Source organism: Pistacia vera, unplaced genomic scaffold (genome assembly GCF_008641045.1).
Source record: "Pistacia vera cultivar Batoury unplaced genomic scaffold, PisVer_v2 Contig164, whole genome shotgun sequence".
Taxonomy (NCBI): Eukaryota; Viridiplantae; Streptophyta; class Magnoliopsida; order Sapindales; family Anacardiaceae; genus Pistacia; species Pistacia vera.
In genome coordinates, this window is record NW_022195726.1 from 57895 (window position 1) to 68853 (window position 10959).

The 10959-nt window shown below is 34.7% G+C and overlaps 2 protein-coding genes across 2 annotated transcripts; both read left to right on the forward strand.

Annotated features, from left to right (window-relative positions):
- Positions 1 to 264: 264 nt before the first annotated feature.
- On the forward strand, positions 265 to 4464 carry LOC116125425 (factor of DNA methylation 1-like). Its single transcript, XM_031411157.1, has 7 exons — positions 265 to 1162; positions 1306 to 1487; positions 1599 to 1688; positions 1802 to 2083; positions 2528 to 2740; positions 3097 to 3331; positions 4320 to 4464. Exons 1-7 carry the CDS (start codon positions 265 to 267, stop codon positions 4334 to 4336), a joined length of 1917 nt encoding a protein of 638 aa, XP_031267017.1. The 3' UTR covers positions 4337 to 4464.
- Positions 4465 to 8818: 4354 nt separating this feature from the next.
- Positions 8819 to 10534, forward strand: LOC116125391 (zinc finger BED domain-containing protein RICESLEEPER 2-like). The gene is made up of 2 exons (XM_031411129.1): positions 8819 to 10366; positions 10460 to 10534. The coding sequence occupies exons 1-2, from the start codon at positions 8819 to 8821 to the stop codon at positions 10532 to 10534; spliced, it is 1623 nt and encodes a 540-aa protein (XP_031266989.1).
- The last annotated feature ends 425 nt before the right edge of the window (positions 10535 to 10959 follow it).

The following is a 10959-nucleotide window of genomic DNA, read 5'->3' on the forward strand; positions in this document are numbered from 1 at the left end:
TTTTTATAAAACAATTTGGCTGATGTAGTTGATTAGTTTAGTGTGTGTCTGAGAATAACTAATTGTTGAATTTTAGGGAGTGATTTTGAAGAAACTTTTTTCAAAAACTGCTTATTTCAAAAAGGAGTTTTACTGAATGCATCTGGTCCTTTTAGCCCAACGCAGCAGTTATTTCAAAAACTGATTGCGTTTTAGTAATGTTCCCTTCACCATTCTTTAAATTATCTCTTAATTAACTACTTGTAATTCTTGTATATAACCCAGATGGACTACAGTTCTGAAGAAGTGTCAGATATTAGTGATTCTGAGATCAATGAGTACATAGAGAAACCGTATGAAGAGCTGAGGGCTGGGAAGTACAAAGTACCGGTTAGCGGCACCTTTAGATGCCCCTTTTGCGCTGGGAAGAAGAAACAAGTTTACAAGTACAAGGACTTGCTTCAACATGCATCGGGAGTGGGTAAAGGATCTGCTAACAGAAATGCGAAACAAAAGGCAAACCACCTTGCCCTGGCAAAGTATTTGGAGATTGACCTAGCTGCTGAAACAGATCAAACCCAAGCTTCAGTTGTATCAAAACCTGTCAATAGAATTCCGGAGCAAGAAGATACCTATGTGTGGCCTTGGATGGGAATTATTGTTAACATTGTAAGTGATCCAAAAGATGGAGGAGATGTGAATGATTGTGGATATTGGTTGAAGAAATTTGCTAGATATAAACCTTCAGAGGTTTATACTTTCTGGAATGAACAAAATCTCACTATAGAGGCCATAGTGAAATTTAACAGTGATTGGAATGGTTTCATGAATGCAGCTGAATTTGAGGTGGTGTTTGAAAGTGATCATCATAGTAAGAAAGATTGGAATGAAAGGAAAACAAGCCCTGGCTCAAGTATATATGGCTGGTGTGCACGTGCTGATGATAGTGAGTTTGAAGGGCCAATCGGGGAGTATATCCGCAAGGAAGGGAAGTTAAGAACATTCTCTGACATTGTGCAGGAAAAAAATCAAGACAAAACCAATGTTGTTGCAGACCTTGCCAGTAAGATAGATATGACAAATGAAAATCTCAATGAACTGGAATACAAGTACAATAAGAAAACCATGTCATTGAGCAGGATGCTTGAGGAGAAAGACAAACTACACTATGCTTTTGTTGAAGGTTTGCTCCCGTCTCTTTATGTAGGCCTCTAATGATGATTGAATCACCAAATGGTGTTTCGTCTTAATATATAGTTCAACATTATTATACTTAATATTTGATTAAGAAGTTAATAGTGTTGAAATGTTCTTTTTGTCCAATAGAGACAAGAAAGATGCAGCAGCTTGCTCGTGATAACGTTCGCAGGATCTTGGAAGAACAAGAGAAACTCAGTTGTGAATTGGATGCTAGGAAGAAGAAAATTGATGACAGGAGCAAAAAATTGAACAAGCTTGAAGCATCAACAGAGCGTGAGAGGCAAAAACTTGAAGAAGAGAGAAAAAAGGTAACCTTTTTGGGCCAGTTGAAGTACTCTTGGCAAAACACTGTAGCATTTTATTTTTGCATAATAATACATCATGTGGAATACTGACGTTTGTTCTTTTGGTCATTCTAGTATGATTCAAGAAACAACTCACTTCAGCTGGCTTCAATGGAGCAGAAAAAGGCTGATGAGAATGTCATCAGACTCTTTGAAGAGCAAAAGGTGTGTTGCTCAATGATGTGCTTTGACTGATGTGCACCACATTTTGTTTCATACTTATTTTCTGTTTTACACTCTCTATAGCTTTTATATATGAACATTTATGAATTTTTCAGAGGGAGAAAGAAGAGGCCTTAAACAAGATACTGCAATTAGAAAAACAGTTGCATCAAAAACAGAAGCTGGAAATGGAAATTGAAGACTTGAAAGGCCAAAGAGAGGTGATAAAATATCTTGGAGATTCAGACGAGGTACAGAAGAAGATGAAAGAGATGAATGATGAGTTGGCAGAGAAAGAGGAGAATTTGGGTTCTTTGGAGGAATTAAGTCAAATTCTAATCAACAAAGAGCGTCAGAGCAACGATGAACTACACGAAGCACGTAAAGAGTTAATTCAGGTATCCCTAATTACATTACTTAAATCATATCTTGTTGATCAAATGGCTTGAGCCTAATCAAGGGTAATCTTCATATCTTATTCATTAAACATGTGGGTTCGTGGTAAGCATGGTGGTTAAAGAATAGCAGTCAAGATGTCCCATAGTGGCAAATCTGAAGTCCAAAATATGAATGATTATGGCAATCATATTCTTGATGATAGTGGATAAGGGATAAAGTATATGGAAAATAAAAGGAAAAGGAGAGGGGTTTTTGGGTGATTTTTTCAGAAAAGTAACTAATGAGAAGTCACTAGTATATATTTTTGCTAAATCTCTTGGCTTGGAAAGTTGCATGAAATGCATTAATTGCATAGTTGCGCAGTGTTGATTAGATTTGTTAAATTACTTGTGTCCTAGAGAATCATAAGGATGAAGTTATGCAAGATTTTTCTGTTTTGATAGGGTTTTGTAGATATGTTGGGTGCTCGTACAGTTATTGGAATAAAGAGAATGGGGGAGATTGATCCAAAGCCATTTCAAAATGCATGCATGCAGAAGTTTTCACTAGAGGAAGCACAGGTGCAGGCCTTCACTCTTTGCTCCTTGTGGCAGGAGAATTTGAAGAACCCAGAGTGGCACCCTTTCAAGATAATAGATGTTGGTGGGAATGCCCAGGTAGCATGTTTGATCTTGTTCTTGCCTTATATTGCTGTTATGCTGTAAACTTTGTTTTTTATTGGTGGCATTCATATGCATGAAACATAGTTAGCCTGCAAATGTATAAAAAATTTCCTGAAATAATTTTGTGTCACAGGCCAAAATTTCTTGTCTCTGACGATGGATGGTGGAAATTAAAAGTTCATTTTCTTCTTAAACTTTTTTGCTGTGGTTGGAAATAGTTCACCTAGTTTTGGTCATCTTATCCTTTTCTAGGCGTTGATTTCCGGATGAAACCAATACTTGTATCTGCTGCACATGGACTATAAATTTTTTAATGTGACTAGATGTAATGGTCATGCATGGTGCAGGAGGAAATTATAAATGAAGATGACGAGAAGCTACAAGAACTTAAAGAGTTGGGAGATGAGATATACGAGGCAGTTGTAACAGCTCTGAAAGAATTGAATGAGTATAATCCAAGCGGGAGATATACCATTCCGGAGCTTTGGAACTTTAAAGAAGGAAGAAAAGCCACACTAAAGGAGGCCATTGCTTATGCTGTGAATAATATCAAGAGACTCCAGCGCAAGAGAGTTTGTGGCCAAGGTTTGTAATATGTTTTCTATTTGACTTTTTCACTAGTGCTGTAATCTGTCCCTTGCAACAGTTAATCTATACTTGTTCTTAAAGCTCAGACATTTTTCATTGCAATTACCTTGTCAAATATCGTATGAAGCTAATGCTCAGTTGATGGTCAATTTTTTTTTGAACATTATGGAGGCCCTCAATTATTCAGTAGTAAATAATCTTGTATTTGTAACTTACCTGCAAGGGAGGTTGATGTTTTTTGCAATTAAAAATACGGTGAAATAGTGAAGAGTATAACAAAATATTATAAATAATTTTATTCTTGCAGAAAACAATGAATAATGACATCAGATATTTTCTTTAACTAGTCTTGGATGATATTTGAAATACATATTTGTTTAGAATCAAAAACTTGCTCTGGACCTTAAAAGGTGGATTCAAATATTTACCTGGATGAACTAAATGCTGAGAAGTATCAGCCATCAATTTCATGGTTCAATTGTTTTGGATGAAGTAGCTTTATTGAATCTGTGCATTATCTACTAGTCTAACAGATTCAGTTAGCTTCTTGTTGTTTAGGTTCTTTTGTCCATCAGTTCAAATGCATATGTGCAGCCCTTAGATGAACCAATTAGGCTTCAATGGATTATTTATAACTTGTTTTTCTGTCAATTAGAGCCCTTTCTTTACGTATACTTGAAATGCTCTGATACCATGTTATTTTCTGTTGTATTACTTGGGGGCTTAATGGAAAATGTATAGCTTTATTTGAATATTGAACTCTCTCTATAATGATGATTTTTAGTTTAAAATTAGCGACTGGGATTTATAGTGTTTTGTGCAAAAATGTTTATTTAGATACAAGTATTTGGATAAGTGTGCCGTAAAATTATACACTTGAAGTAAAACTGTAAACATTAATGTATGAAATTAGTTATTAAGACCACTGAAATTGACATGCAAGCACACACTTTCTGGAAACATAAATGGGCTGATTTTGTTTCAGTTTCATTTGCAGGATGAAATGGAAGATGAAGTTTTTGGGCAACAAGTGAAGTCGAAAGTCAGGACCATTTTTCTTTCGACCAATTTGATCCTTATGTAAGTACATGCAAATACAGAGGAGTAGAAAAACTGGAATTATGTTAGATCCCTAGATTGATAGTGAACTGTTTAATGGTATTAAGAAGAACTGAAATTAATACTTATACATCATATAATCAATCTTTTTTTGTTGACAGGTAATTTATTTATTTTTGTCTATCTACTAATATGGTCAAAATTTTTGTTTGTTCTCTGGTTTAACTTTAATATATGACATGAAATATTACTTTATTTTAGTTTATTGTATAATATAATTATGACGTCACAGATGACCCATCAAATCCGAACCGGTCAACAACTGTTTCAATTTTCAATGTCGATGAAAAACAGGATTTTAATGTCCTCCACGTGTCAGACGAGTTGCCTCCTGTTTGGTATTTGAACGGTTGAACCAATCCCAAATTCCCGTGCGCTCAACCTCAGGGACACTACAGTGCTCCTGTCTCCTAACCACCTTTGATCCAAATTCCACATCATGTACGCAAATTTCAACGCTCTAAATTACTATCTAATTTTTAGATTATTATCTCATTTTATTTAATGTGCGTTGATCTAATATATTTAAAATTGGTTCTCTAATATGATGAAAACCTCAAAATTATATTATTTATGCTTTATATTATACTGAATTAATGATTAAACGATTTTTCTCACTCAAATAATGATGTAATGATATTTTTTCACCCACAAACTTTTAATTATCTAAATTTATATTCTGATTTCAGCATCGTTGCAACCTCACATTACCATCATTATCTTCTTCAATCATCACTCACCATAATCTCTCAAACCCTATTCTCATCGATCCTACTAATCACCAGTAATCGAGCGATTAGGATTTGCACAGCTACCCCTCCCAAGTCAAATTTCGATTAATCTCAACCACCAAAATAGAACATTCTACTACTAAAAGACTCATTGGTCTCCCTTCCTTTTAAAGCCTCAATAGCTTGGATCGAATTTGCTTTATGTTCACCTCTGGAATATAAATTTGAAAAGTCAAGTAGAATTTTAAAAGTCGATAGGTGGAAAAGTGTCATTAAATCATTATTTGGGAGGGAAAGAGTCATTAACTCTAAATTAATATAATGAAATCCATATAAACAATATCATATAATAGAAAATGACACATACCAAGTTTCTAATTCAGAAAAGCTCAACACATTTATAAAATCTAATTTAATGTTGATACATTATAATCTTCTATATAATATATGATTTTTCAATAAAATTTTGTCGAAAATTAATTTTTATTTCTTAAATAAAGTGAAGAAACTATCAAAGTAAAAGAATTAATAATAATATTTATAAATAGATACACTTATATTAACAATAATACTATACTTACAAAGATTTTTATACAAAATGAGGTGTATCTATTTATAAATATGATTGTTAATTCTTTTACTTTGATAGTTTCTTCACTTTATATTAACAATAATACTATACTTACAAAGAAATCTTACAAAGATTTATATATAAAGTGGGTAGCAAAAAATGAATCGAAAAGTGAAATAAAAAGTCAAACTCATTAAATTCACCATTCTATTCATTTTTTGTCACATCACTTTGTATTAAGATATTTGTAAAATTTCTTTGTAAGTGTAGTTAGTAATCATCTAATATAGATATATATATATTATATATATATCTATATATATATATATATATATATATATATATATATAAACAAGTGTAGTTAAGAGCATCACTTTTCCAATTTATTATAAAAATAATTAAGGCATTACAGTCAACTCATCAAGCTCTGAAACCCGGTTCTCTAGTGCTCTCCCCTCAATCGGTCAACCACTGACTCAGTTTCAATTCCGCGAATAGGGCTAGTTAACTAACCGAGCCACTCACGAGCCGGCTTGGCTCGGCTCGAGTTCGACTCATTAACGACTCGGTTCATCTGATAACGAGCCGACTCGACTCGGCTCGTGAGACAAAACTAGCCGAGTTTGAGTCATACAAGGCTCGGCTCGTCATAATAATGCAAACAAGTTTTGAAAAATAACAAACTAGCCCCCATTATTAAAATCCCCAAATCGCGAAAAATCCGTCACAGTTGAACCCTTGCCGTAAAATTTGAATCAAACTCCTCCCAAAGTGTTGATTTTCGGCCAGATCTTGTTCATCTTCGTTAGCTTCGCCGGATCGTCGGTTCGTCATCGTCAGATCTGAAGTGGATTTCGTCGGTTCGTCATCATCTTTGTCGGATATCGTCGGTTCGTCATCTCGTCATCGTCAGATCTGAAGTGGATATCGTCGGTTCATCATCTGCTATGGTCGATTGGGATTTAATTGTTTGTTTGGGGTTTGGGGTTTAAGATGATTTTCGTCAAATTTTTACTTGTTTTTCGTGAATTGTTCGTCGGTAACAAATGGCTTTTTCCGGTGAAAGAATTGAGGAAGAGCAGTCTGTGAAGAGTAGTGTCATGGTGGTGTTGCTGTGAAACTCATACAAAGTTAATACTTGTGTACTATATGTGAAGAGTAGTGCCGCGTATGGGTCTGTTTGACTATTTATTGAAATTGCTTTACTGACATTCAAATTGTTTGTGAATTGTGATTGTGGTTGTGTTAGGACAAAATTTCAATTGCAGTTTGTTAATGGTTGACTGGTTGTTATTTAATTATTGTGGTTTGTGGGAATGTGGTTATGGCGTTTTGCATTTGGTGGTGGGGGCTGGCCGACATGTAGTTTTTAAATTTGTTTGTGGCTTGTTGTGGGAATGTGGTCCTGCACTTGGTGGTGGGGACTGGGAGATTTAAAAATTTGTTTCTGACTTGTGGGAATGTGTTGGTGTGGGGTAAAGAAAGAAGAGCCAGTACCATAAATATAAGTAGATGACATTTGTATTTGTATGTATTCATTCTTGCTAGAGAAAGTAAAATTTAATTGGGGCAAGTGATGTAAACGGTAATATAAATGCCATCTAAGTTCCCCTGTACATTAAAGGTCCCATGTTTACATTGATGCTCAAATCTCACTCAAATTGATTGCAAAAGTAAGACAGTTGATTTAGTAACCCTTTAGTGTTTGAACAATGGTGTCAAATGGTCATTTTCCTGTCATATTGTGTTGAACTACAAATCCCAAGAATGCCAACATTGCCAATCTCCCTGCATATTCAAACATCATATATTATTAGCACACATAAAATATTTCTCTGCAAAACAGTGTTGTGCATGGCATGGCAGCACATAGATTTATGTACCCTTCCAATTTATTTACATAAATTAAGTTCAATTTCAATTTCAATTTATGTACCCTTCCAATTTATTTACATAAATTAAGTTCAATTTCAATTTATGTACCCTTCTAATTTATTTACATAAATTAAGTTTATATATGCAACTTTAATGAATTCAAAATAGAACATGTTAAATTCTAAATATTATAACATGTGAAACTTAATCAAACATGATACAAAACCAATGTCTCTAATTAAAGAATAAATAAAAGTTGAGATGAATTGGTGACAATTAATATTGGTGTGCAATGTATAATGTATTGGTTTGATGTGTGTGCAATGTAATAGTTTGACATTATTTCATATTGGTTTTGCATTAAATTGCTCAATCAAATTCAATTTATGTACCCTTCCAATTTATTTACATAAATGAAGTTTATATATGCAACTTTAATGAATTCAAAATAGGACATGTTAAATTCTAAATATTATAACATGTGAAACTTAATCAAACATGATACAAAATCAATGTCTCTAATAAAAGAATAAATAAATGTTGGGATGTATTGGTGACAATTAATATTGGTGTGCAATGTATAATGTGTTGGTTTGATGTGTGTGCAATGTAATAGTTTGACATTATTTCATATTGGTTTTACATTAAATTGTTGAATTTTTTTTTTTTTTTTCATTTATAGGTTTGTAAATGGAGGGTAATTCCTTAAGTACCCCTGCAATACAAGATACAATTACCGATACACCAGGCGACAACCTTAACTTGAATGCAACCATTACTAATACGGAGCAAAGTATTAGTAGCCCAGATAATGGTGATGAAAATCAAAATCCGATTTAGAAGCAAAAAAGAGCGAAGACTTCAGTGGCATGGTCGGAGTTTAAGGAGGTGGTACTCCCTAATGGCACCAAAAAGGCTGAGTGTATCCATTGCAAAGTCAAGTTGTGTATTAATGACACCGGAAGCACCACCCAATTCAATAGACACTTAAGCCGGTGTTTAAGGAGAAAAGCTTCCATGAGGCAACAACATATTAGTTTTCCGAGTGCTAGTAATAATGTTCCAACTACTATTTTGCCAGCTTTAAGTGGGAAGTTTGACATGTCGAAAATGAGGGAATTGATCGCCCATTGGGTACTTATGCATGAGCATCCATTTACAGTTGTGGAGGAAGAGGGCTTGAACAATATGATGAAGTATAGGATTCCTGGATGGACTCCGGTTTCCCGCCACACTTGTAAAAAAGATTGTATGAAGGTATATGAAAGTGAGAAGGCCAAATTGAAGACTTTGTTGAAGACTGTGACAAAAATCAGTTTGACTACAGACTTATGGAATTCAGGGAATCAAAAGATGGAGTATATGGTGTTGACCGGGCATTGGATAGATAGTAGTTGGAGGCTGAATAGACGTATCCTCAACTTTGTTCATCTACCTCCTCCCCGGACTGGTATTGCGATTGCGGATGACATTTTCAAGTGCCTAATGGGATGGGGAATTGAAAATAAGGTATATAATATTTCTGTGGATAATGCTTTAAGTAATGATGTTGCGATTAAAGTTTTGAAGGAAAATTTTAAAGTTTCGGGGAAACTCCTTTGTGGAGGGAAACTGTTTCATGTGAGATGTTGCGCACACATCTTGAACCCGATTGTTCAAGATGGACTTCATCAAATTAGGCACATCATTGACGACATCTATGAGAGTGTGTTGTATATCAACAGTTCCGAAAGCAAATTCAAGGTATTTTCTGAGATTATTCAACAACTTAAATTGCCGTATCGGAAACTTATTCTTCATTGTAAAACAAGGTGGAATTCTACCTATAAAATGTTGGCAACGACAATTAAGTTCAAAAAGGTTTTTCCAAGAGTGAAAGAGAGGGATATCAATTATCATAATAATCCAAGTGACGAGGATTGGGAGAAAGAGGAGAAAGTTTGTAAAGTTTTGAAAGTATTCAGTGGTTCAACCAAACTCATTTCAGGAAGTGATTATCCGACGTCTAATTTATTCTTGAAGGAGGTGTGTGCAGTGAAATGTATGTTGAATAGTAAAAGTGAATCTGAAGATGAATTTATTAGAGTAATGGTTAGGAAAATGAAACAGAAGTTTGATAAATATTGGGGGGAATGTAATGTATTGATGTTTGTGGCTGCTATATTGGATCCTCGGTTGAAAATGAGGGTTATTCAGTGGGCATTCCCTAAGATGTATTCTGAGGCAGAAGGACGGGCAAATATGGTGACGGTTCGGGATGCATTGTATGAGTTATATGGGGAGTATGTTCAAGCTAACCAAGGTGTGACTATTGCCCTTGCTTCTACATCACAAGGGGATGGACATGGAGCCATTGGTGAGGTGGCTGCGGTTGAGGGAGCCGAGGCCTGGGATGATTTTAGCACTTTTCTGTACGTGGTTGAAACTGTTGAGCCTAGTCAGTCTGAGTTGGACTGTTATTTGGGAGAGGGATGCCATAAGTGTGTAGGGGATCATGATTCATTCGATGCCTTACAGTGGTGGAAGACAAATTCAACCAAGTTTCCTGTATTGTCTACGATGGCTCGAGAGATACTAGCCATCCCGATCACTACAGTTGCTTCAGAGTCTGCATTCAGTGATGGGAGCAGGGTTATTGATAGTTACCAAGCTTCTTTGTCACCAACTACGATGGAGATGTTGTTATGTGGATGTGACTGGTGTCGCACTTTGAATGGAGTGAAGAAAGGGTGCAAAGTAAGTTCCATTGCTTACATGTTTTGTTTAATTCTATATTTAAGATAACTTTATTCTAACCTATAGATTATTTTTATCTCTTTTTCATCTTAGAAAGAGAAGGATGAGGATCACTTGGAGATTCAGCTTCCTATTCTATCAGGTGATGGGAGTCAGCTGATTGGTTGATTCACTTGTGAGTTATTGGCTGTGACAGTAGGATTCTGCAGGTCTATATTTATTACTTTTGTGTTGAGGTTTGCATTTTCATCTTTACGGTTTATATAAAATGACAATTATACTTAATATGTTTCACATTAATTTGTTTGTAGGAGGAGTGGGGCTACAATAGACATACAACAAATTATATTTTGCTATTATATATATTTTTTGATGGATGGGGATGTCACTTGATGTATAGTTATGCTAATCCCCCATTTTGTTTTTGTGAAAACTTTATTAAGTCAAGTGAACTAAACAAAAAATATTTAGTTCACTTAACTTAATTTGTGGTACATACAATATATTAAATGATAATTTGTTAATAGCAATAGCATTTCATTTAATGTTGATTTTAAGTAGGTTTAACTGTTGGGTGATGTATTATGGAAAAT

Excerpts from the sequence above, each read along its gene's own strand:
- LOC116125425 (XM_031411157.1), top strand. The coding sequence starts at position 265 with ATGGACTACAGTTCTGAAGAAGTGTCAGATATTAGTGATTCTGAGATC. Across the intron at positions 1,488-1,598 it reads TTGAAGAAGAGAGAAAAAAG|TATGATTCAAGAAACAACTC; the intron begins GTAACCTTTTTG and ends TGGTCATTCTAG. Across the intron at positions 2,084-2,527 it reads CACGTAAAGAGTTAATTCAG|GGTTTTGTAGATATGTTGGG; the intron begins GTATCCCTAATT and ends CTGTTTTGATAG.
- LOC116125391 (XM_031411129.1), top strand. The coding sequence starts at position 8,819 with ATGATGAAGTATAGGATTCCTGGATGGACTCCGGTTTCCCGCCACACT. Across the intron at positions 10,367-10,459 it reads GAGTGAAGAAAGGGTGCAAA|AAAGAGAAGGATGAGGATCA; the intron begins GTAAGTTCCATT and ends TTTTCATCTTAG.